This window comes from Phyllostomus hastatus, unplaced genomic scaffold (assembly GCF_019186645.2).
Source record: "Phyllostomus hastatus isolate PE091 unplaced genomic scaffold, TTU_PhHast_1.1 phas_scaffold_501, whole genome shotgun sequence".
In the NCBI taxonomy this organism is placed as follows: domain Eukaryota; kingdom Metazoa; phylum Chordata; class Mammalia; order Chiroptera; family Phyllostomidae; genus Phyllostomus; species Phyllostomus hastatus.
In genome coordinates, this window is record NW_025334033.1 from 10,732,361 (window position 1) to 10,757,006 (window position 24,646).

The 24,646-nt window shown below is 37.1% G+C and overlaps 1 protein-coding gene across 3 annotated transcripts in view; it reads right to left on the reverse strand.

The window, feature by feature from the left end:
* Positions 1–24,646, reverse strand: part of TTBK2 (tau tubulin kinase 2) — a 136,197-nt gene that overhangs the window by 63,744 nt on the left and 47,807 nt on the right. For 2 of the 3 annotated variants that reach the window (XM_045822251.1, XM_045822253.1), the window contains 3 exons: positions 12,720–12,793; positions 8,987–9,127; positions 7,876–7,980 (listed from right to left, as the gene is read on the reverse strand). In XM_045822251.1, the coding sequence (XP_045678207.1) occupies positions 7,876–7,980; positions 8,987–9,127; positions 12,720–12,793 (320 nt within the window). The remainder of the gene's footprint in view (positions 1–7,875; positions 7,981–8,986; positions 9,128–12,719; positions 12,794–24,646) is intronic. The other variant, XM_045822252.1, reaches the window with a different exon arrangement.

A 24,646-nucleotide genomic window follows, 5' to 3' on the forward strand; every position in this document is an offset into this window, starting at 1 on the left:
AGTTTACTTTCTTTGTTGTGTCTTTACCTGGTTTTGGAACTACAATAATACTGGCCTTGTAAAAAGAGTTTGGGAGTTTTTCCTCTTTTTGAATTTTTTTGAATAGTTTGAGAAAGACAGGAGTTAGTTCTTCTTTAAATGTTTGGTATAATTTGCCCATGAAACCATCTGGTCCAGGGTACAAGTGTTAAATTTTCATGAATTTTTAATTCTTTTATTTTTTGCAACATATAAATACAGTATTATCTTTTGAAAAAGTATATTGGGCCTGGAAGAACTGGCAGAATTACAAGAAGGAAATGTATTTTAAGTAAAAAGAATACAATGAACAATGCTAAAAGGGGGAAAATTAGTATGTTAGGCAAAAGAATTTGGTATGAGTGAAGTAAATGGTAAGAGAAAATAATGTAAAAATAGGTTGAAATCAGATTAAAGATGGCCTTGAATGGAATATTAAGTTGTTTAGTTTATAATATGCAGTCAAATAGAATTCATCAAAAAAATTTTTAGTAGTAAAGTGATATGATTGTCAAAGTGCTTGACAGGTTTACTCTGCTGTAAGTATAAAGGCTAGATTGGAAGGAGAAGGTAGGGAGACCAGTGAGTAACTACTTTAATAATCCAAACAAGAAATCAGGAGATCTGTACAAAGACAGAAGCAATATGAATGTGAAGAAGGGTATGGATATTAGAGATAGAATGAGCTCCTAGAAGAATAAATCTAAAAGGGGAAGGGAAGGACTCTAGGCATGAGCCCTGATTTACTGCTAATCAGAGGAAGGGGATCCAGGGGGGAAAAACAGCACAGATAACTTTGTAATAAAACTTATTTCCTCCAGTGGAAATAAGTAGTTGAAATTCTGGAAAGGTAACAGAGAAAAAGACTTTTAATATTGTTCTTAATTAGGTCACTACAGCCCTAGGCACTGGAAGTTTCAGCTGAATGATCAAGAAGGAGAAAACATGGTATTCCAAGAGCTTAGACACAAAGGTCCAATGTGAGATGCCAGCTGAAGGGCTAGGGAAACTGGGGCATGCTTTAAACCAGGAGAGCATGGAGATTGAGATCTTTAAGCAAATAGAAATTCAACTCAATTTTACAAAGCTCCCTGAAACGGTTCCATACTCCAGAACAACTCCCCTCAGGTCTACAGATAAGAGGAAAAAGCAAGGGACTGGTTAATGCAAAAGTAAGAATAGAGTTTGTCTAGGGCTGTAAAGACCAATATAATAGCAACTTCAAACTAAATGAAATTTGAAATTGAGTTCCATGTTTGCTCTGGTTGCAATTCAAGTGCTCACAAGGGACATGTAGTTAGTGGCTACCATATCAGTGCAGATACAAAATGTTTCCATCTTCATGGTAAGTTCCACTGGACAGTGCTGCTCAAGGAAGGAAAAGGGATGCCATTAGGAAAAGACCACAGCATGTTTCTAAGGTGGTAATCAGCTACTTCTTAACCTAGATGGAGACCATGGATGTCTTCATAGTCTTATTTAAAATTTATATGTGTTTTTAAAACTCTTTTGGAATACATATAGCAAGACAAAAAAAATCAAAATATTATTTACCTATATCTGTGAACACTTATTCTGCTTTTTCTCAGTTACAATGAAAAAGTGTTTTTGCTCTTATATAATGGACTAACCTCACCATTTGTACCAGGATTACTTCCCCTGTCAGCTATGCAAGAACTTGGCTCCTATAATTGTTCCTATTCTGTCCTACATTATCAGGTTTTTTCCCCCCCACATCTCCTGGAGCATTGCCATTAGTATACAAGAATGCTATAATAACTACCTTTTTTTTTTTTGTTAACTCGGGAAGGAAGGATGGATTTTACTGACCTTTCAACCACTCTCTCATTTTACCACTCCTTTTTAGAACAAAGCAAACTCATCCAGAGAGCTGTCTACACTTCCTTTCTTCACTTCCTCTCCCCAACTCTCTCTTTAATCTATTCCAATTAGGTAATCCAGATGGCCAGTTCTAATTTCCCACCTTACTTGACCAGTATCAGTAGTATCTGATTCATGTGACAACCATCACCGCATGCTTGGAGCACTTTCTTTACTTGGTTTCCAAGATACCACATTCTCCTACTTCACTGATCCTCCACCTCACTCTTCTTGGCTAACTCATAGTTTTCTCTCTTCATCATCAAGTTGCTACAGTCACCCAATGGCTCAGACTCAAAACCTCTTTTCTTACCTAGCTATCCCTTCTCCCTAGCTGATCTAATCTAGTTCCACTTTTTAAAATTACCATTTAGTTTTAAACATTGGGAATGAATGATTCTTAAATTTATATTATCCCCAGCCCTGATTTTTTTGAGCTACCAAATACTAGATTACTAAATCACATCACTTTCTTGCTATTTTCATCTCGAATCTAACAGGCATCTCAAACTTAACTTATAGATAATGAAACTTGTGGGGTTTTTTCCCTTATCAAATCTGCTCTTCATCTTTCCCCATCATGGTTGGACAGAATGACCATTCATTCAGGATGAAAATTTAGTAGAAGAAGAGTCACTTCTGACTCTTCTTCTTTCTTCACATTCCAATATCAAATTCTAAAGGAAGTCCTATTAAATCTATATTTGAAATAAATGCAAAATATGGTCACTTCTTACTAACCTCATTGTACCACCCTAATGCCCCATGTCCCAGCCACCATCAGTGATCACTGGACCATGGTGTTAGCCTTCTAACTTATCTTTCTGATTCCACTCTTGCTCTCAATAGTCTCTTCTTTACAGTCAGAGTGACATATTTAAAAAATATGTTCTAAAAATTGAAAAACTGTTACTTGGAATAGAAATGGAATTCTAGAAATATATTCAAATCCAATAAACTACATAGAACCTGAATTCGTTACCTATCTGGCTACCAATTAACACAAGAACATTAATAAAGCCAAAGACAGTCTCCTCACAATTTCTGGGCACTTAAAATCTCATGTGGCTTTTTTAAAAAATGTAATCTACTTCTTTATATAACTCTACTATAGTTAGTTTATTGACAGATCATGTAATTATATGACAACCCTGCTCAAAATTTTCCAATGGCTTCCAGGCTTCCAATCACACTTAAAATAAAATTTATCTCTTTGCAAAATTATACACAACCTGAGGGGCCTACCAACCTCTTAAACCTTGTCTCTCTCCACAAACCCCCTCATTAAGCTATGCTATGCTATAGCCACAGTGGCCCCCCTACTTCTTCTTGAACACACTAAATTTACTCTGCCTCAGAGCCTTTGCACTCACTGTTTCCTTTGCCTGGAACACTTTCTTAACAAATACTCATGTGACTTGCTCTCACGCTTCATTCACCTCTCAATACTTCCTCAAAGAGTCTTTCCTACTTAATACCTCTAAAATAGTCTTTTGTCCTCACTTCCCATCACTCTGTATGTCAGTACTCTGTGTTTCACTGTAAATTAATTGTGTATTATCCATCTTCTCCACTGAAACATAATCTCCATGAAAGCCTTGTTTTGGTCTTCTTGTTCACCACTGTAGACCCAGCACCTACATCCATGCCTCACACATAATATGTGCTCATTAAGTATGTTATATGAAAGAATAAAAATAACCTGATAATATTCTAAAAATTAAAAAAAGATACTTGGAGCCCTGGCTGGTATAGCTCAGTGGATTGAGCATGGGCTGCAGCAAACCAAAGGGTCGCAGGTTCAATTCCCAGTCAGGGCACACACCTGGGTTGCAGGCCAGGTGTCCAGTATGGGGCATGTGAGAGGCAACCACACAGTGATATTTCTCTCCTCTTTCTCCTTCTCTTCCCCTCTCTCTAAAAATGAATAAATAAAATCTTTAAATATTGGTAAATTTAAAAAAAAGATACTTGGAATAGAAATAGAATGCCAGAATAATATTCAAATCTAATAAGCTAAACAGAAACTAAATTCATCACCTTCTGTAACAGTGAAATGCCCAGTCTCTCTGGCACAACCATGATCAAGCCTGCTTTGTTCCCATGGCCTTCAGGACCAACAACTTCTGCTTAGTTTTGGATATAGACATGCTAATCATTAGAGGAATTCTGCTTGTGGCTTAAGGAGATAGGAAAGTATGTGTTATTTATCAAAGATTTGCAGGAACCTTGTCACCAGACTCAAATCAACTAGCACTATCTTCCTCAGACCCCTGCTAGTGTCCAGATATCTACAGTGGTCAATCACCTCAAATGTCCCTGCCATTTCCCCTTCCCTTGACACAAAGGAAGCCTAAGGAACCACTACGTCTCCCATCTTCTCAGCTGGCACCTTCTTGATCAATAAGCCTTTCCTTACTCTAAAGTCTGATGTTTTGAGCTCAGCCTTTCAAAAAAAAAAAAAAAAACCAGTATACACAGACTTTGGACTAGTAACACAACCTTGCAACCTATTAATAATGGAAGACCTTCACCAAAACAAAAAAGGTTCTCTCATAATTTCTAGGTACTTAAATTCTCATGTGCCTATATTTTAAATACAATTTACATTTCTATATATAGCTCTATTATTGTATAGTTAGCTCATTTAAAACTAGTATTTCAACTTCTGTGCAACCAATTTGCTAGGATTGAAAGTCATGATCCATAGCAAGTTAAAACTAAAGGTAAAAAGTACACATAAGTGTAAGAACTGTAGTGGGAGACCAAATGCCATCCAGTATGACAACATGAGGAGCTCCACCAGATCTACTCCCCTGTAAAACTGGTGAAAATTATTTTTAAACAACTACAAAGGGAGGGAAATAGCTTGAGGTGGAAGAAGGTATAAGGGGGCTAAATAGTAATGGAAAAAAATACAATTAAAAAACAACAATAACCACAAAAGCCTCTGGAAATGGTCCTTAGGGCAAACAAATGAAGAAACATCTATTTAAGAAAACCTATGAAATTCTTTAGTAAGAAAGGCTAGAGTCTATGGTATCTAAACCAAAACTGATCTTTCCCTTCTCTCTTCTGGATCAGTGAGGGTGGCTCCACTTCAGACTGTTGCAGCCAAAAACACAGGGCTCCCTCCTTCCCCACTCCCCAGACAAAGGGCTTTTTTCCAGTAAGAGCAGGACTTCAGCATTTCTTATATTCTCCAAGCTGTCTGTTGCTCAGCAAGCCTGCAGGTAGAGAGGTGGAGGCTCCCAGTGTTCTCTTATGAAACAGAAGCTCTACCTTGGGCATGGCATGCTGATAATACTGGGACCCCAACTGCCCTTCTCTTGCCTCATGAGGCAGTGGTTCCACACCAAGGGACCTTAGACTATTGTCCCCAGCTCAACCAAAAGGCTCAGCTCCTGAAGTGAGTAAGTCACTTGGAAAAGAGCTAGCAATAGCCCTCATCCAAAAATCCAGAGCCCTGGCTCAGAGATTTTGCCTGTGGCCCAAAGGGAGGAAAAAAAAGAGGTAATTCTTAATCCCTTCCTACAGGAAATTCTTTCATTTCTAACAGTTAAGTTTAAACACAAGACCCCTCTCAAGAATAGTGAAGAATGTAGTAAAAGAAATTGGGAGGAGACTGGTGGATCTAATAAAGACATAGCCTAGACTACAAGCTCTCCAGGGAAGAACCAGGAAAGTAAGACAGATGAGAGAAGCTCTCCTGAGGTCAGAACAAATACTAAACACTGATCTCGGATTAAAACCACAATGAGATATCACCTTGCACCTGTCAGAATGACTATCATCAATAAATGAACAAACAAGCACCAGTGACGATGTGGAGAAAAGGGAACCCTAGTACACTGATGGTGGGAATGCATATTTTGGCAGCCCCTGTGGAAAGCACTATGGAGTTAGCTGAGAAAATTAAAAATGGAACTGCCGCCCTGGCTGGTGTAGTTCAGTGGACTGAGCTCTGGCTGTAAACCAAAGGGTCGCAAGTTCGATTCCCAGTCAGGGCACATGCCTGGGTTGCAGGCCAGGTCCCCAGTGGGGGCCATGTGAGAGACAAAGACACATTGATGTTTCTCTCTTTCTCCCTCCCTTCCCCTCTCTAAAAATAAATAAATAAAACCTTAAAAAAATGGAACTGCCTTCTGACCCAGTGATTCCACTTCTGGGAATATATCCAAAGAAACCCAAAACACTAACTAATTCAAAAGAATATATATGCGCACCCCTGTGTTCACCACAGTGTTACTTACAATAGCCAAGATTTTGAGGTGGCTCAAGTGCCCATCAGTAGATAAGTGGATAGAAAAAAGTTGTGGTACATGTACATAATGAAATACTACTGGGCAGTAAAAAATGAAATCTTACCCTTTGTGACTTGGAGATCATTATGCTAAATGAAATAAGCCAGTCAGAGAAAGACAAGTACCATATGATTTCACTCATATGTGGAATCTAATGAACAAAATAAACTAACAAACGGAAATAAACTCATAGATAGAGAAGAGACTGACAGCTGTCAGACAGGAGTGGGGTTGCAGGGCTGAGTGGAAAAGGTGAAAAGATTAAGCAAAAAACCCCAAAAACAACAAAACCCTCATAGACACAGACAACAGTGTAGTGATTACCACAGGGAAAGCGGGGCAGGTAGAAGAGGGTAGATTGGTGAATGGTGATGGAAAGGAGACTTGTCACAGGGTGGTGACCAGATAATACCATACAGATGATGTATATAGATAGAACTGTACACCTGAAACCTATATAATTTCATTAACCAATGTCACCTCAATAAATTCAATAAAAAAAGAAACTATTCCATTTGAGGAGGCATAATTTTATTAATTTGTCAAAGGAATTTGTGTCCCAGGGCATTTTTGTAAACAATAAAGCAATCAATTAGTGGACATAAACACTGTGTTTTGGGGGTAGGGAAAAACAGACTTTATGAAAATAATACAGTCACTAAACAAGCACGTAATAATAAGCACTGGAAGGGAGGACCGGTACCCAGAATTGCTACAATATACTATCTAAACTGTCCTGTTTCCAATGAAAAAATTATAAGTCATACAAAGAAACAGGAAGTATGAACCATACATTAAAAAAGAAAAGCAACCTGGCTAGTATGGCTCAGTGGATTGAATGCCAGCCTGAGAACCAAAAGGCCACTGGTTCGATTCCCAGTCAGGGGATATGCCTGGGTTGTGGGCTAGGTTCCAAGTAGGGGGTGCTCAAGAGGCAACCACACCTTGATGTCTCCCTCCCTTTCCCTCTCTAAAAATAAATTTAAAAAGAAAAAAACAAAGCAGACAGGAGAAACTGCCTGTAAGGGGGACCATATGTTGGATTTAATAGTAAGATTTAAAATGAGCCATTATAAATATCTTCACAGAACTAAAGGAATGCCTGATAAAAAGAAGAAAACAATTACATCATATCAAATAGAAAATATCAATAAAAATAATCTTTTAAAGATTTTATTTATTTATTTTTTAGAGAGAAGGGAAGGGAGGTAGAAAGAAAGGGCGGAGACCGAACCTGCAACCTAACCATATACCCTGACCAGAAATTGAACTGGTGACCTTTTGCTTTGGGAGATGACACCAAACCAACTCAGCCACACCAGTCAGGGCTAAAGAGAAATTTTTAAAGAATCAAATGGATATGAAAAGTACAATAATTGAAACAAAAGAACTGTAGTATGTGGAAAGATCCCTGGACTGCAAAAAAGACTCCTTAACCTAGAGAGTTCATGTGTATTCTTATAACTCTAAGTCTACATCCAATGTGGTTTTTCTTTAAATCCACAACTTTCAGTAATAAAATTAATTAACTAATTTCTGTGATTTAATCATAAACCATATGCTACTTCTTGAATGACATCCATTCTGATACATAATTGGCATTTCTTTAAATAAAGTAATACAATAAATAATAGGTTTATTCTCAAATATTTAATAACATAAAAAATCTTACTGGTCTGACGTCACCACAGGAATTGGTAAATTGTCGTGCCAAGCCAAAATCAAGCATGAAGCATTTCCTACATGTACTAGGAAAGCGGCCCATGGCGAAGTTTGACTAGAAAAATAAAGAAAATACACATATTCTTATGATAGATAACCAGTCCTTACATCTTATCTTTCCCATATTTTAATTCTTCTACTTAAATTCTATATAACACACATGTCCCAAGTATACTATTATAGTCATTGATGTTTACTTTAATTAATACATAATTTCATTGTGGGTTCCATTAATGCCTAAATCTGGTGAACTTTGAGAAACAAGCAATTTAAGCAATTTTTCCTTGTGAACAATAAAAAAAAAACTGAGAAGAAAAAATTTAAAACATGTATTTCACAGTTATGGAAAGGGCAATTTCTAAGGAAAACAACAGGAAAAAATACTACATAGTGCATTGTAGCACTCACCAGGAAAAAATAAGTCTTTCAAAATTGAGAGTTTATCAGAATAATTTGTCACTTGAAAAATAGTTCAAAGAACACCACACCAACATCTTAAAGCAACATATGTACATATTTTAAGTAATATTAGGAAAAAGAAATCTAAAGAATAAGTACCAATTAGGTAATTAGCAGTATTAACACACATAATGTTAAGCATTAGCATTAATCATTTTTAATTTGGCTGCTGAGCAACATTTTCATTGTATGTGAAAACCTCTTGAATATAAGTTGTAGTTTGTAACTACCATTTTTTTAAAAAATTAAGAGGTGTCCTGGAAGGGTAAACTCAGTTGGTTACAGCGTCATCTCAATACACTAAGGTTGCTGGTTCAATCACTGGTCAGGGCAATTACAAGAATCAATCAATGAATGCATAAATAAGTGGAACAACAAATCAATCTCAATCTCTCTATCTCTATCAAAACAACTTTAAAAAATTCAGAGGCAAGTTACATTCTGTTTCTAGTTACATTTTTGCTACAGATATTAAAATATTACCCGTATTTAATATACAAAGCAAATATAGAAAGTTACATTTGTAATTTATAGTGTCCCATCTTTAGATTAAGAATACCAAGCAAACTCATTCTGTGCGCTGGCTGGAAAAGGCCCCCTACCGGTTTGATGTCTCGGTGCAAGAATCCCACAGAATGGATGCTCTCAATAGACTCCAGAATCTGTCTACCCAGTCGCAGAGTAGTGCTAATAGTGAACGTGCCCCGGGACTGGCTACGGCGTAGATCTGCCAGATTCCGACCCTATGGAAACCAAATAAACAGTTTCAAATATGGTACTAAAACTACTTTACAAGAAAAGATGGGGAACTATCCATTTACTATTTAAAATGTTTTGAATGAAATAGCAAGGATTTTACCCAAATCATGGTTCTCTCACTCAAAAGAAGAGATTCTGTTAATACAATGCATTAATGTTTCAGACAACTTTAATAACCAGTTATTGAACCTACTATTTTCAAGTCCTAATTCCCTTTATTTCTGATGTCATAACAAAGTATAGTCTTGATTATTTAAAAAGACATTTTTATATGTAAATATGTACAGGGTCTGGCACAAATAACACCCCTTTTTATTACAAAATCATAAGCATGTAATCCTGTAACAACAATATCACACTCAAGCACACTATATGACATTTTAGGTAAAATGTTCAAATTAAAACTATAAATTATTACTCCCATATTATTACCTACCAACCACACTCAGGCAGGCATTACTTCTGCTGGACCCTATATATCAAATTCCTCATTACTGCCTAACATATATTTCCATACAACTACTTAATTTTTCTGTGTCACAGTTTCCTTACAAATGGGGCCAATATTTTGTGAGGACTGAAAAAGGTCCATGTAAAGTGTTTAGAATACTGTCTGGCACACAGTAGGTACCTCAATAAATGCTGATTACTGTTACTGTGAACAAAAAATGATATGAAACACTCAATTACTTCTAACAGTAGATAAAAGCAATGAATGATCTAGTCTGTGCCAGATAAAAAACATTCATGATTGTATTAATTATTACAGCACCCTAAATAGAAGTTGTTGTTCCTGTTTTACAGATGAGGAAACTGAGGCTCAGAGAGTTTAAATAACGTTAACCTATTAAGGTAAAGTTGTCTTTCAAATCTAAGTCTGTCTGACTCCAAAGTGTTCTTTTTCCACTTCACAGTGCTGTTCCATCCAGAAGGTTCCTTCTTGCCTAGGTAACAACCAGTAATCTGATAAGAAGAACAGGTTACAATGCTGCAGTTCTACCTTCCAAAGAATGAAAACTGGCCCCTATATCTCAAGGACATTTAAATATCCTAATCTCTTTATTCCCCAAATTTTGTAGGATACAAGGGAGGACCCAAAAAGCCAGAATTATCTTCTGGAGGGTGGGTCTCTTGTAGTACTGGGTCCTCCACTAGGTGAGTGTTCTAGTAAACCATCTGTACCAATGTACCAGCTGGTGGTGTTGAGAGAGGCTGCATTCAGCTTCAGTGAATTTTTTTGGAAGACTCTTTCAAAGCATTTGCCCATTTCATGATGGGTGATTTACGAACATACCTGCCTACACCCTGCTGAGTGTTCAGCAGTTTTTGACCAAAAACGACATGACCCCCATGCCCCACACTCCCCATTCACCTGATCTTGCCCCGAGTGACTGCTTTTTCTTCCCAAATGAAACAAGTCCTCAAAGGAAAACGTTTTGTTGACGTAAAAGAGGTGAAACAAAAAATGGCAGAAGCACTAAAAGACATCAAAACTGACTAGTTCAAAAACTGTTTTAAGCAATGGAAAAACATCTCAAGAGGTGTACTGCATCAAATGGAGAGTACTTGGAAGGTGACTAAAGTTAAAATGTCTAAGAATAAGGCCCTGGCTGGCGTAGCTCAGTGGATTGAGCGCAGGCTGCGAACCAAAGCATTGCAGGTTCGATTCCCAGTCAGGGCACATGCCTGGGTTGCAGGCCACGGCCCCCAACAACTGCACATTGATGTTTCTCTTTCTCTCTTTCCCCTTCCCTTCCCCTCTCTCTAAAAATAAATAAATAACATCTTTAAAAAATAATGAATTTGAGGTTTTTTGAAGAAATTAGGAATGTCAGTAAGAAGCTGGGTCTGAGAATGTAAATTTTAATTCAAGTATATGGGAAAATCCTACTATTTATCTTTAATATGTAAAAAAACTACCTTTAGCTATAGGTAGTTATACTAACTTTAGCTTTGTCCCCAAATCAAGTCAACCCTAAGTGTAGAGATGAAAGTAGTTAATGCTGGGTTAATTTTCTTATGACAGAAAGAAAGACAGCAAGAAGTCATGGAAAAGTGCTTGGATGGGTTCATATGACATTGCCAAAGGCCATAAAAGCCATCGTTATCTGATATATACCAATTTCCTTAGTTTTCCCAGACTAAGAGCCTTCTCATTTCCAGAAAGTGAGATTTAGGTAATTGCAATGATTTAAAATAAAAACAAGTATGTTCTAACACTGAGAAACACTCTGCAGACTGAAAAGACTTCTATCCATATTGTCCAGTTAGTAGCAACCTGAGGACAAATCTAAAGAGTCTTCTCTAATTGTGCCAAGAACACTGGCTTCAGCCTTCCCCTAATCCCTAACGCCCATCCAGTATCCAGTCCCAGGCAAACCACAAACCTCCTTGAGCTTCAACATTTTCGTTTGCAAAATGGGGATCCAAGCTGTCCTATCCTCTCCATGGGATATGGTAAGAATCAAGTAAAATGTTTATAAATCTGAAATCAAACTATCAGAGTTTATAATTTTAACATCATAGTTTAAAATATAAAAATTACATTATCATTGACCAAAGTGAGAGAAAGCAAGGTCCATATTAATAACCCAAAAAGGTCTAGGAATAGCTGCTTCGAGAAATAAAATTGTGCTGGCTCAAGAGATAATGAAACATATGACTCAAAGACTTTAAGGATATAGTCCACAGAAAGATTAATATCTTTAAACCTAAATTGAATGCTGAAGGAGAGTTGATGGAAACAAGAAAAGCCTTTTGAGGAGAAGAAGCATTTAGGCCAGGATCTAAGTCTGTGAAATCCCTGCTATGTAGTTAAGTTGAAAGAAAATAAAAGAACCAAATACCCCAGACAGATTTTTTTAAAGATAAAAGAAAAGCTTGAGATCTCTAAGTTAGGCAGCAGGGTGAACCATGCTTTTTCCCTTTGAGAATCACTACAGACAGAGGGGTGTGTGAGTGTCCATGAGGGTGACTACAGTCAGAGGGGTGTGTGAGTGTCCAGGGAAAGAGGCAGTGTCAGAGAGAGGGGGATGGTTTCCCTCTCATCCCTGCTGGAGTCATTATTCCAATATTCCCCTTCTGAATTCCTCTCTTGTTGCTCCAACCCACTGTCTATATAAAGGATAGGGAACAGAGAGAGCAGTGTTAAAGGATGAAAAGAGAAAGAAGGTAGCATTTCTCCTCTATTTCAACTAGTGCTTAAATTTTCAAGCAGTTAAGGCTAGTGCTTGAGCACATAAATGGAAAACTACAGTTCTTATGGTAACAAAGGGTAGAGAGGGAGGGGACAGGCAGAGGACAAGACTCACATTATCCAGCAATCCATGTGGAGACTGAAAACTTTGCAATGATGACAATCAATGAAGATATGGATCAACTAAATTAGCTGACAGTGAAAACTCTTTCATCTTTGGAAATATCTGTATCAAGTCTGTTTAAATAAACTGTCATCTGCATAATATTAACATCAAACATTCTGAGATGATACTAAGGATATTGTTATTATTTTCTACAATAATTAGGTACTTTGACCAAACCTGAAAGATTTCAAGATACACTTTCAAGATAACCTACCTGCAATTGCATGACCACATAGTTGAAGCGATCGTTCCTCCCACAGCCAATAAATCTACAAACATGATCTTTCCCTGAAGAAAAAAAAAAAAAGTGGGAAACGTTATATACAGTTTCTCTTCTAAGAAATTAATATTTGTTTTTTGTATAGTATTTTATGATTGAATACAAAGAACCTGTCTTAAGAAGCTTAAGAACAGGAAATCTATATTACTCAAATATTTTATCCACCTCCTCCCAGATCCTACAGCTCCTTGTGTAGTCAAATAAATGTTTATTCAATGAATAAATAAGCAAATGAATGGACAGAAATAAATGATAATTTAATTAGAAAGAAAAGAATTAAGAGGTCATTTCAGATCAAGCAACCCATTCATTATACATACTCATATGAAAGCACAGAAGAACAATAAATAAGAACTTTGTTAGGAATATAAATCCTGAATTTTAATATAGTCTGCCATTCACCATTATAAGACTTCAGTGAGTCACTTAATCTGCCTGGGCCTCAATGACCTGAATTAGTACAATGGTTTTCAACCTGAGTTCCACATGTGAAATCCAAGGAGGTGCTGCCTAGGCATAGGATGCCGAGGGAAGCAGAGGCCAAACAGGTAGAAATCTAGGGTTATGTCCTTGATTCAACAAAAGCAAACAAAGTTTTTAAAAGAGGATCAAGACTGGTGGGTTCCAGAGCCAGAAGACAGCATCTGGCTGGAGCACAGTGAGTAGAAGAAGGGAACCAAAAAGAGATGGCACAAAAGAAGCAAGCAGGCACCAGGTCCTGAATGGCCTGGACTCCACAATAAAGAATCTGAGCCATATGTATAGGTCAATGTTTTCCAACCCTGGCTGCTTATTAAAAATAATCAGGAAAACTTTTAAAAAATTCCTAAACTCTGTACTGACCCAGAATCTGTGGGGGAAGATATACAATATGAGCTTCTCAAAAGTCCTCTCAATGACCAAAAGCAGGTGGGCCATGAAAGAATGTTTGAAAACTACTGCTAAGTAATGAGAAGCACCTAAAAATTTTTGAGATAAGGAAAAATGTACTTAAAACTCTGCATTTTAGAACATAGGTATGGTGGCAATAAAAAGGACAGACTAGAGAGAGGTCATTTCAGGAGGCAGAAAGGTCACCCTGGGAATAATTATAATATTCCAAGGGACTGAATAAGAGTTTGAATCTTAAGTATCACAGTAGAGACAGAAAAAATAGGATAAGTCTGAGAGATATCAAAGATGTAGTTTTTGACTAGAAATTGGTACAATAAAAAGTTGTACCAAAATAAGTGAATACAGTAGGTGGTATAGTAGAAGTTAACAGATATTAGAATATGGTGTTTGAGGATAACCAGCTGAATTCAGTAGACATTATAATTTCTTTTTTAATATATTTTATTGAATATGCTATTACAGCTGTCCCATTTTCCCCCTTCACTCCCCTACACCCTGTACACCCTCTCCCACCCACGTTTCCCCCTTTAGTCATGTCCACGTGTCATACTTATAAGTTCTTTAGCTTCTACATTTCCCGTACTATTCTTACCCTCCCCCTATCTATTTTCAACCTACAATCTATGCTACTTATTCTTTGTACTTTTTCCCCCTCTCCCCCTCCTCCCACTCCCCTGTTGCTAACCCTCCATTGTGATCTCCATTTCTGTGGTTCTGTTCCTGTTCTAGTTGTTTGCTTAGTTTCTTTTGGTTTTGCTTTAGGTGTGGTTGTTAATTAATTGTGAGTTTGCTGTCCTTTTACTATACATGTTTTTTCTGTATCTTCTTTTCTTAGATAAGTCCCTTTAACATTTCATAAAATAAGGGCTTGGTGATGATGAACTCCTTTAACTTGACCTTATCTGAGAAGCACTTTATCTGCCCTTCCATTCTAAATGAAAGCTTTGCTGGATAGAGCAATCTGGGATGTAGGTCCTTGTCTTTCATGACTTGGAATATTTCTTTCCAGCCCCTTCTTGCCTGTAAGGTCTCTTTTGAGAAATCAGCTGACGGTCTGATGGGAACTCCTTTGTAGGTGACTGTCCCCTTATCTCTTGCTGCTTCTAGGACTCTCTCCTTCGTTTTTACCTTGGCTAATGTAATTATGATGTGCCTTGGTGTGTTTCTCCTTGGGTCCAACTTCTTTGGGGCTCTCTGAGCTTCCTGGCCTTCCTGGAAGTCTATTTCCTTTGCCAGTTTGGGGAAGTTCTCCTTTATTATTTGTTCAAATACGTATTCAACCTGTTGCTTTTCCTCTTCCCCTTCTGGTACCCCTATAATTCGGATGTTGGAACGTTTAAAGATGTCCTGGAGGTTCGTAAGCTTCTCATTTTTTTGAATTCTTATCTCTCCATTCTTTCCTGTTTGGTTGTTTTTTTCTTCCTTCTGGTCCACTCCATTGACTTGAGTCCCAGTTTCCTTCCCATCACTATTGGTTCTCCGTGCATCTTCCTTCATCTCTTTTATGGTAACCTGCATTTTTCATCTAATTTGTGCCCAAAATCAACCAATTCTGTGAGCTTCCTGATCACCAGTGTTTTGAACTGTGCATCTGATAGATTGGCTATCTCTTGGTCGCTCAAAAGGATGAGTCCTGGGGCATTGATCTGTTCTTCTATTTGAGACATGTCTCTCTCTCTCTTTTTTTTTTATTTGGTCCAGTCGCTCCTATTATGGTGAGGGGCAGAGCCTTAGGCGTTCACTGGGGTTGGGCACCCCAGTCCCTAGATTGTGACGTATGTGGGGGCGGGAGCGGGGGCGGGAGGGAACAATGGCGGTAGCTCCATTCTCCTGGGACCTCAGTCCCTTCTCTGGGATCCTGGGTTGCGTGCTCTGCCCGGTCCACAATCGCCGCCTCACTGGGTCTGCCAGCTGTCGCTTGCGAACTCAGGGTCCACCCGCTGTGATCTTGTGCACCCCAGATGCCTTATGCACTCCCAGTTGCCTTATGTACCCACTGCTCTCTGCTCTCCACGCCGCAACCCGTGCCACGACCCGTGCCACGACCCGGCTGCTCCTCTCCGCCCCTCCTACCGGCCTGGATGAACGGGTCTACTTCAACTTCTTGGCTGTCCGACTTCCATTCAGATAAATTCTCTATCAGTTCTGGGTGTTATTCTGCCTCTAAATTGTTGTTTTAATCTTGGTTGTGCGTGGAGGTACAGTGCGTCCACCTATGCCTCCATCTTGCCGGAAGTCCCTCGACATTATAATTTCAAGCCCGGTAGTGAAACCAAAAACTGAGGTCCAGAAATAACATTAGGTAACCATTAGTTCATGGAAGATACATGGACCTACAAACATAGGTGGAAGATTGCCAAGTTGAAAGAATACAGAATGAGAAGAAACCTAACAGCAGAATTCTAGAAAATGCATCATTTAAAGTATGAGCAAAAATAAAATTTGCCCATGAAAGGAACAGAGTAATAGCTTGAGACACACGAAGAAATTATGAGAAAGAGGTTCCAGAGGAAAAGAGGATTTTAAGGTGAAAGTAGCTTACACAAGAGCTATAAAAGGGCTGAAAAGTGCTCATTAACATAAAACATTAGGAGGTCACTAGTGAGTGGAAGGGGCAGGAGCCAATCTGTAATGGGTTAAAGAGTAAATGGCATGTGAGACAATGAGGCAACCTTTGAAAAAGCTTGAGGAAGTCACAGATCAATAGCTAGAGAGCAAGATTTGGTAGATTGATGAGAAATACATCTTAACAAGAAAAAAAATTTGTCCACTGAGGTAAAATATAAATGAAATGCAGACTTTAGTTAGTAATTCCACATTTCTCTTTTGCATCTAAGTTATCGCATTGTTCTCATTCTTTGTGCTTTGTTAAAAAGAAAGAATAGGTACAATGGGAACGATAATTCACAATGTATACAATACATGTTCAACACTTTACATTTTGCAAAGCTGTAAATTATAAAAGAATAAAAGGATAAAATAATCAATTAGCAACTTACTGTTTTCCTCAGCTTCATGTAAACAATTTAAAAATATCTTCTTCTTATTATCTATTCTTCAAGATTCTACCTTCCTATCATGTAACATTTAAATGCAGTATCTCTACTACAAAGACATTTCAACCATCTAAAAACAAAAGGCCACACTAGATTTAACTCCTCCTACAATATTCTTTTAAAAAATATCTTTATATTAAAGTTATACTAAAGTACTATTTATCTCTTGATACTAAAGCCACACTACTTTTAAAAAGAAAAAAAGCATCCAATAAACTGTAACCATTTCCTGGGTCACCAGAACACAAAGTCTACAGTAGCAAATTTTTGATGGATCACCAATACACCTTCATTGCTTTAGGTAAGAGTTTAATGAGTTCTTATCTCATACTTCATGGCATAGTGTACTACTGTTCTTCTATTTCAGATATATGCAATTAATTAAACTACTTAATATAGTTAGTTCAATAAACATGTACAAATTTTGGGAAGCACGGAGAAACTACAATTTAATTGGAACAGCAACTTCACCACCACTTACAGCAATTATTAAAGTAATTTTTGTAATAACTAGTACAAACTTGGTATCACCCCACATGTACAGGGACCATAGCTCTCTATTCTGGTACCTACCACAGTATGTGGCAAATAGTGAATTGCTCCACCTATTTGTGCATGAAAATAATAATAGCCAAGAAAGCATGCATAATAGGCAAGTGTACTGTGCTAGGCATTATATTAAGTGCTTTAACATGCATTTAACCCTCACAACCTAATAATGTAAGTGTTATTATTTTTCCTATTTTTCAGATGTAAAAATAGATGCTTAGTAAGGTTAAATACTTTGCCCGAGGCCCCACAGCTGGAAAATGATGGAGCAGTTTGATTGTAGAATCTTTTTTCTTAATATTATGACATAAACAATTGAAACAGATTTTCAGGTGTGACAAAACACAGACAAGAAGACCTACTATGTGCCAAACACTAAAGTAGGCAGTAGAAATATAAGATAAATTAAGTAAGGTCCACACGTTCAAGGAATTCACAGATATGTAAACAAAAAACTGTAATACAGTATCATGGGCTCTGTGTACTACGGATACACAGAGGATTGGAAAATTTTGTTTATGAGGCTTTTCATGAGAGTTAAATCACTAGATTTTAAAATATGAGGTGAGAAGATCATTTAAGAGCAGGACACCCACAAAGTCTGAAGGAGCCAAGTATATATCAAAGATGATTAAAGAGTTAATAAGCTAGAGGGCTCAATAAGGGTTCAAAGGTGGCCACACAAAAAGTACACTAAAGTTTTGCATGCCACATAATGGAGTTCACATCTGATTCATTATTAGATAATGGGCAGGGGTGGGGGATAGTTCAAAGGTTTTCAAGCATGAGAGCTACACGATTTGGCCTGTGTTTTGGAAAGGTAACAGTATTCACCATTATACGCTAATTTGTGGAGGAGATGAAAGGCAGAGAAATCAATTAGGAAGTTAATACAATACTCCAGGTAAAAGGCGAAGAAGGTGAGAATTTAAAAAAAAAGGAAAGATTTCAAATTAAGCTTTTAAAGACAGAATAGATAGATTATGGGAAAGAGAGAGGAAAGTGAAGGAAGACTTTTAGCTGAAGCTAAATTGACAAGATAAACCATGTGAATATACATAAAGACAAAAATTGTGGTAAATGAGAGAGGATAACAATTTCCACTTTGGGGATTTTGCACTGGTTTATCTACAGGACATGAAAGTTATGTTAGAAATGTAGGTGTTGCCCTGGCTGGCGTAGCTCAGTGGATTGAGCGCGGGTTGCGAACCAAAGTGTCACAGGTTCGATTCCCAGTCAGGGTACATGCCTGGGTTGCAGGCCATGACCCCCAGCAACCGCACATTGATGTTTTTCTCTATCTCCCTCCTTTCCCTCTCTAAAAATAAATAAATAAAATCTTAAAAAAAGGAAAGAAAGAAATGTAGGTGTTGAGTTTAACAGAGAGGTCCACTATAGAAGGTAACAGACCTGTGTATTGTCTGAGATAAGGGCTGATTGCCCACAGAAGATGAGTAGTATAAGAAAACGGGATTGATCAATGCCAGTACACCAACATGTTGGGGGAAAATGGGAACCCATGAAGGAGACTGAGAAGGATATGTGGAGCCCAAGGAGTTTTATACCTCACAACTTCCACATTTCCTGTAAAGAACTAAGCAAAATGGCCTCTAAAAATGAGGGAAGCAGGGTAGGTTATACTTGAAGAGAATGTTAACAAATTCAAAACAACTGCTATGGAGAAAAAAAAAGAGAACCAGGTAAAAGTCCTAAGTAGAATCCAGACACCAGAACTATAGCAACTTTTATGGTAAATTAGGCAGTCTACTAAGTCCTAACCAGTTGGTAAGCAAACAAAAAGCAAACACTCCTACATTATGCATTACTAGATCTGATCATGACCTAGTAGGAAAGGGCCAAAAGTATTATAGAAACAATTCAAAGTCCTTGGGTAAACAATTTTATAAACTTTTAGTCACTCTCACTATAGGAGACACCTAAATAATCTCAATGGCACTCTAAAGGAGGGCTCTCTTACACAGAAGTAATGTCAAACCCAAGCCAACCTTCATTTTATGTCTACCTGCTTAATGCCCATAGGTTCTCATACTTATATATAAAGACACCAGAATATAACAGATAAATGAACTTGATTTCAGCATCTTAAGCCTATGCTGTCTGTGTTTTGCTTGTTTAACTCCCTAGATTGTAAGTACTTCAATGGCAGGGACTCTAGTACCCAGCTCTGCACAGGGGACATATTAAATGAACAGATGATTGAATTCAAGTTTTTGAAACAGCTTTATTGCAACATTATTAACATATCAAAAAAATAACCCATTTAAATTATAAGATTCAATGTTTTTTTAGTGCATTCACAAACTTCTGCAATGACAATCAATACTAGAGCATTTCCATCAGCACAACCCCACTCCACCAAAAAACCCATACACCTTAGTAGTCTCTTCCTGTCCCCCAACCCCACTCTCCCAGCCTTATGAAATCACTAATCTACATTCTATTTGCTTGTTCTGGACATTTCATATAAATGAAATCATTCAATTAAGTGCTCTTTTGTGACTGGCTCCTTTCACTTAGCATAATGTATTCAAAGCTCATCCATGTTGTAGCATGTCTCAGCGTTTCATTTCTTTTTCATTGTTGATAATATTTCATCGTATAGATATACCACATTTTGTTTAGCCATTGATCAGCTGACTGTCCATTTGCATTGTATATACTTTTGGTTATAATGAATAATTCTGCTATAAACATTCAAGTACAAGTTTTGTGTGGACATATGTTTTCATTTGTTGGCTACAAAACTGAAAGTAGAATTGCTGGGTCATATGGTAACTTCATGTTTAATCTTAACCAAACAACAGGAACTTCAGGAGTGTTTTCTAAAGGAGTTGTACAACTTATATATTCCTACCAGCAACATATGAGGGTTCTGCCATGGCCAGGTAGCTCAGCTGGTTAGAGCACCATCCCAATAGGCCAAGGCTGTGGGTTCAATCTCCAGTCAGGGCACATATAAGAAGTGACCAATGAATGCAAAAAATAAATAGAACAAATTGATGTTTTTCTTTGCCTTACCCTTTCTCCCTCCCTCCCTAAAGTCAATCAATCAAAACAAATGAGGGCTCTAATTTCTCTCCCTTCTCACCTTTTCTTATTTTATTTATTTATTTATATTGTACTTCCCATTACCATTTAGCTCCCTGGCACCCCCCTACCCCTGCAACCACCACACTGCTGTCCATGTCCAAGCGTCCTTTTTCCTTTTTTGCTCGATCCCTCCACCCCCCTAACTGCCTCCCTAGCTGTCATCCTGCTCTCTATCTATGCATCTGTCTCTATTTTGCTTACTAGTTCAGTTTGTTCATTATATTTCACATATGAGCAAAATCACATGGTATTTGTCTTTCTCTGACTGGCTTATTTCACTTAGTACAATGCTCTCCAGGTCTACCCATGCTATTGAAGAGGGTAAAATTTTCTTGTTTTCTACAACTGAGTTGTATTTCATTGTGTAAATGCCCCATAGTTATTTTATCCACTCATCTGCTGATGGACACTTGGGCTGCTTCCACATCTTGGCAATTGTAAATAACGCTACAATGAACACAGGGGTGCTTATGTTCTTTTGAATTAGTGTTTTGGATTTCTTTGGGTGTATTCCCAGGAGCAGGACTGCTGGGTCAAAAGGCAGATCCATTTTTAATTTTTTAAGGTATCATCTCCATAGTGCTTTCCACAGTGGCTGCACCAATCTGCATGTCCACCAACAGTGCAAAAGGGTTCCCCTTTCTCCACATCTTTACTAGCACTTGTTTGTTATTTACAAATGATAGCCATTGTGACTGGTGTGAGATGATAACTCACTGTGGTTTAATTTGCATTTCTCTGATGATTAGTGACATCGAGTATCTTTTCATATGTCTACTGGCCATCTGTATGTCCTCTTTGGGTAAGTGCCTATTCAGGTCCTTTGCCCATTTTTTAATTGGATTGTTTGGTTTTTTGGTGTTGAGTCTGGTAAGTTCTTTATAAATTTTGGATATTAACCCCTTATCAAATGAATTGGCAGGTATGTTCTCCCATTCCAAGAGTTGTCTTTTATTTTGTTGATGGTTTTCTTTGCTGTGCAAAAAGTTTTTAGTTTGATGTAGTCCCATTTGCTTATTTTTCCTTTTGTTTCCTTTGCCTGAGGAGATACATCAGGTAAAATACTGCTATGAGCAATGTCTTAGTTTTTACTGCCTATGTTTTCTTCTAGGATTTTTATGGTTTCGGGTCTAACATTTAAGTCTTTAATTCACTTTGAATTTCTTCTTGTGCAACATGTGAAAAGTTGGTCTAGTTTCATTTCTCTGCACGTATCTGTCCAATTTCCCCAATGCCATTTACTGAATAAATTATCTTTAGCACACTGTATGTGTTTCCTTCCTCTGCTGAATATTGATTGACTATAAAGGTGTGGGTTTATTTCTGGGCTCTCTACTCTGTTCTATTCATCTATGTGTGTTTTTATGCCAGTGTTATGCTATTTTGATTATGATGGCCTTGTAGTATAGTTTAATATTAGGTAGCATGATTCCTCCAACTTTGTTCTTCCTCAGGATCACTCTGTTCTGTGGGGCCTTTTATGGTTCCACATAAATGTTTGGTATATTTGTTCTAGTTCTTGAATTATGTCACTGGAATCTTGACAGGGTTTGCACTGAATCTATAGATTGCTTTGGATAGCATGGACATTTTAATGATGTTAATTCTTTCTATCCATGAACATGGTATGTGCTTCCACTTATTTGTATCTTCTTTAATTTTTCTTCAGTGTCTTGTAATTTTCCAAGTGCAGGTCTTTTACATCCTTGGTTAGATTTATTCCTAGGTATTCTAACCTTTTGAGGCAATCATGAATGAGACTGTTTTCTTAATTTCCCTTTCTGATATTTCATTATAGGCATATAAAATACAACTGATTTCTGGATATTAATTTTGTGTCCTGCTACTTTGCTGAATTCATTTACCAGTTTAGTAGTTTCTTGGTGGAGTCTCTGAGGTTTTCTATGTACAGTATCAATCAATCAATCAAAACATATGAGAATTCCAATTTCTCTCCACTCTCACCTACTCTTATTATCTATATAATATTGAGCACCTTTTCATGAGTTTATTTGTCCACTTGTATATCTTCTTTGAAGAAATGTCTATTCAAATCCTTTGCTGATTTTTCATTTGGATTGTCTCTTTATATTGAGTTATAAGAGTTCTTTATATATTCTAGATAAAATCTAGAATAGACTATATAGACTATAGACTTTATAGACTATATATAAAGATAGAATCTTTATATATTCTAGAGGTACTCCAAACTCCATACATCTGAAAAAGATTTTTTTCATTTTATTTATTTTACTTTAATGGAGCTTCATCTCATAGGCATGATCGATCATTAAATTAACTTCCAACCCTTGTACACTTCTCAGGAGATAGTGGGTGGGGCTGAAAGTTCCAAACTTCTAATCATGACTCTGTCTGTCTAGTGATCTTCCACCAAGCTGAAACTATTCAGGAAGCCACCAACAGTTGCTTCATTAGAACAAAAAACACTGGAAATTTCAAGGAATTTAGGAGCTCTATGCCAAAACTGTGCATGCATATTTTCTATTATTGTATAATCCTCAATCCAGATGTCTTAGCACCATTTATTGAAAAGACTTTTTCCCCCCATTTAGTTGACTTGGCAACCCTGTTAAAAATCAACTGACCAGCCCTGTCTGGCGTAGCTCAGTGGATTGAGCACGGGCTGGGAACCAAAGTGTCCCAGGTTCGATTCCCAGCTAGGGTACATTCCTGGGTTGCAGGCCATAACCCCCAGCAACCGCACATTGATGTCTCTCTCCCTCTCTCTCTCTCTCTCTCTCTCTCTCTCTCTCTCTCTCTCTCCCCCTCTCTCCCCCCTTCCCTCCCTAAAAATAAATAAATAAAATCTTAAAAAAAATCAACTGACCATTTGTGAGAACTAATTCTGGATTCTCAATTCTATTCCATCTATAATTCTATCCTTATGCCAATACCACCATGTCTTCATTACTGCCCCTTTATAACAAGTTTTGAAATCAGGAGGTATAAGACTCTAATTTTGTTGTTCTTTTTCAAACCTGTTTTGATTATTTAGAGCCTCTTGCAATTCCTTATTAATTTTATTTTTTTTATTTCTAACCTGTAATTTATTTAGAATATGTTGTATCTATTTAGACTATGTATTTTTTTTAGCATTTTCCAATATTTTATTGTATTTTTTCCATTACCATTCAGTCCCCTTATGTCCCCCTGCCCCCTCCATATTAATTTTAAAATCAGCTTGTCCATTAAAAGCTAGCTGGGGTTTTGGTAGGGGCTGTGTTCAATTTGCTGGTCTATTTCAGGAATACTACCATCTCAACAATATTATCTTCCAATCTACAAACAAATCTTTCCATGTATTTAGGCCTTATTTTTTCAACTATATTTTGTAAACTTCAGGAAATAAGTTTTACATTGCTTTTGTTAAATTTATTCCTACGTATTTTATTTTTTGATGCTGTTATAAATGGAATTGTTGTTCATTTCATTTTGGGATTATTCACTGTCAATGTCTAATAATGTAACTGACTTTTTTATATTTATCTTGTATCCTGCAATCTTCCTGAACTTGATTATAAGTTCTAATAATTATTTAGGATTTTCTGTATATAAGATCATGTTATCTGCAACTAGAGATAATTTTACTTCTTCCAATTGGGGTGCATTTTAATTCATTTTCTTGACTAGAAGTGGCAAAGGAGAAATTCTTGTTATGTTCCTTAACTTTGGTAGGAAAAGTAAGTCTTTTACCACATTAGCTGTGGGTCTATTTTAAATAGATGCCCATTATCAGGGTGAGGAAGTTTCTGTCTTTTTTTAGTTTGTTTAGTATTTTTATCATGAAGGGGTACTGAATTTTGTTAAATTGGTCTTGTCTACTGCCGTAATCACAAGATTTTTATTGTTTGTTCTGTTGATATAGTGTATTATATTAACTGATTTTCATATTTTGAGCCAACTTGGAATTCTAAAGATAAATCCCATTTAGTCACAGTGAATAGTCCTTTTTATTATATGTTGCTGAATTCTGTTTGCTAGTGTTGTGCTGAGGATTTTTGCATCTGTACTTGTAAGAGACATTGGGTTGTAGTTTTCTAACATCTTTACCTGGATTCTCTATCAGAGCAATATTGGCCTCAGAATAAATTGGGATATATTCCTTCCTTTTTTTTTTTGGAAGAGTTTGCTTAAAAAAATTGGTATTAATTCTCCTTTAAGTGTTTATTAGGCCCTGGTTGGAATGGCTTAGTGGATTGAACACCGGCCAGCAAACCAAAGAGCTGTCAT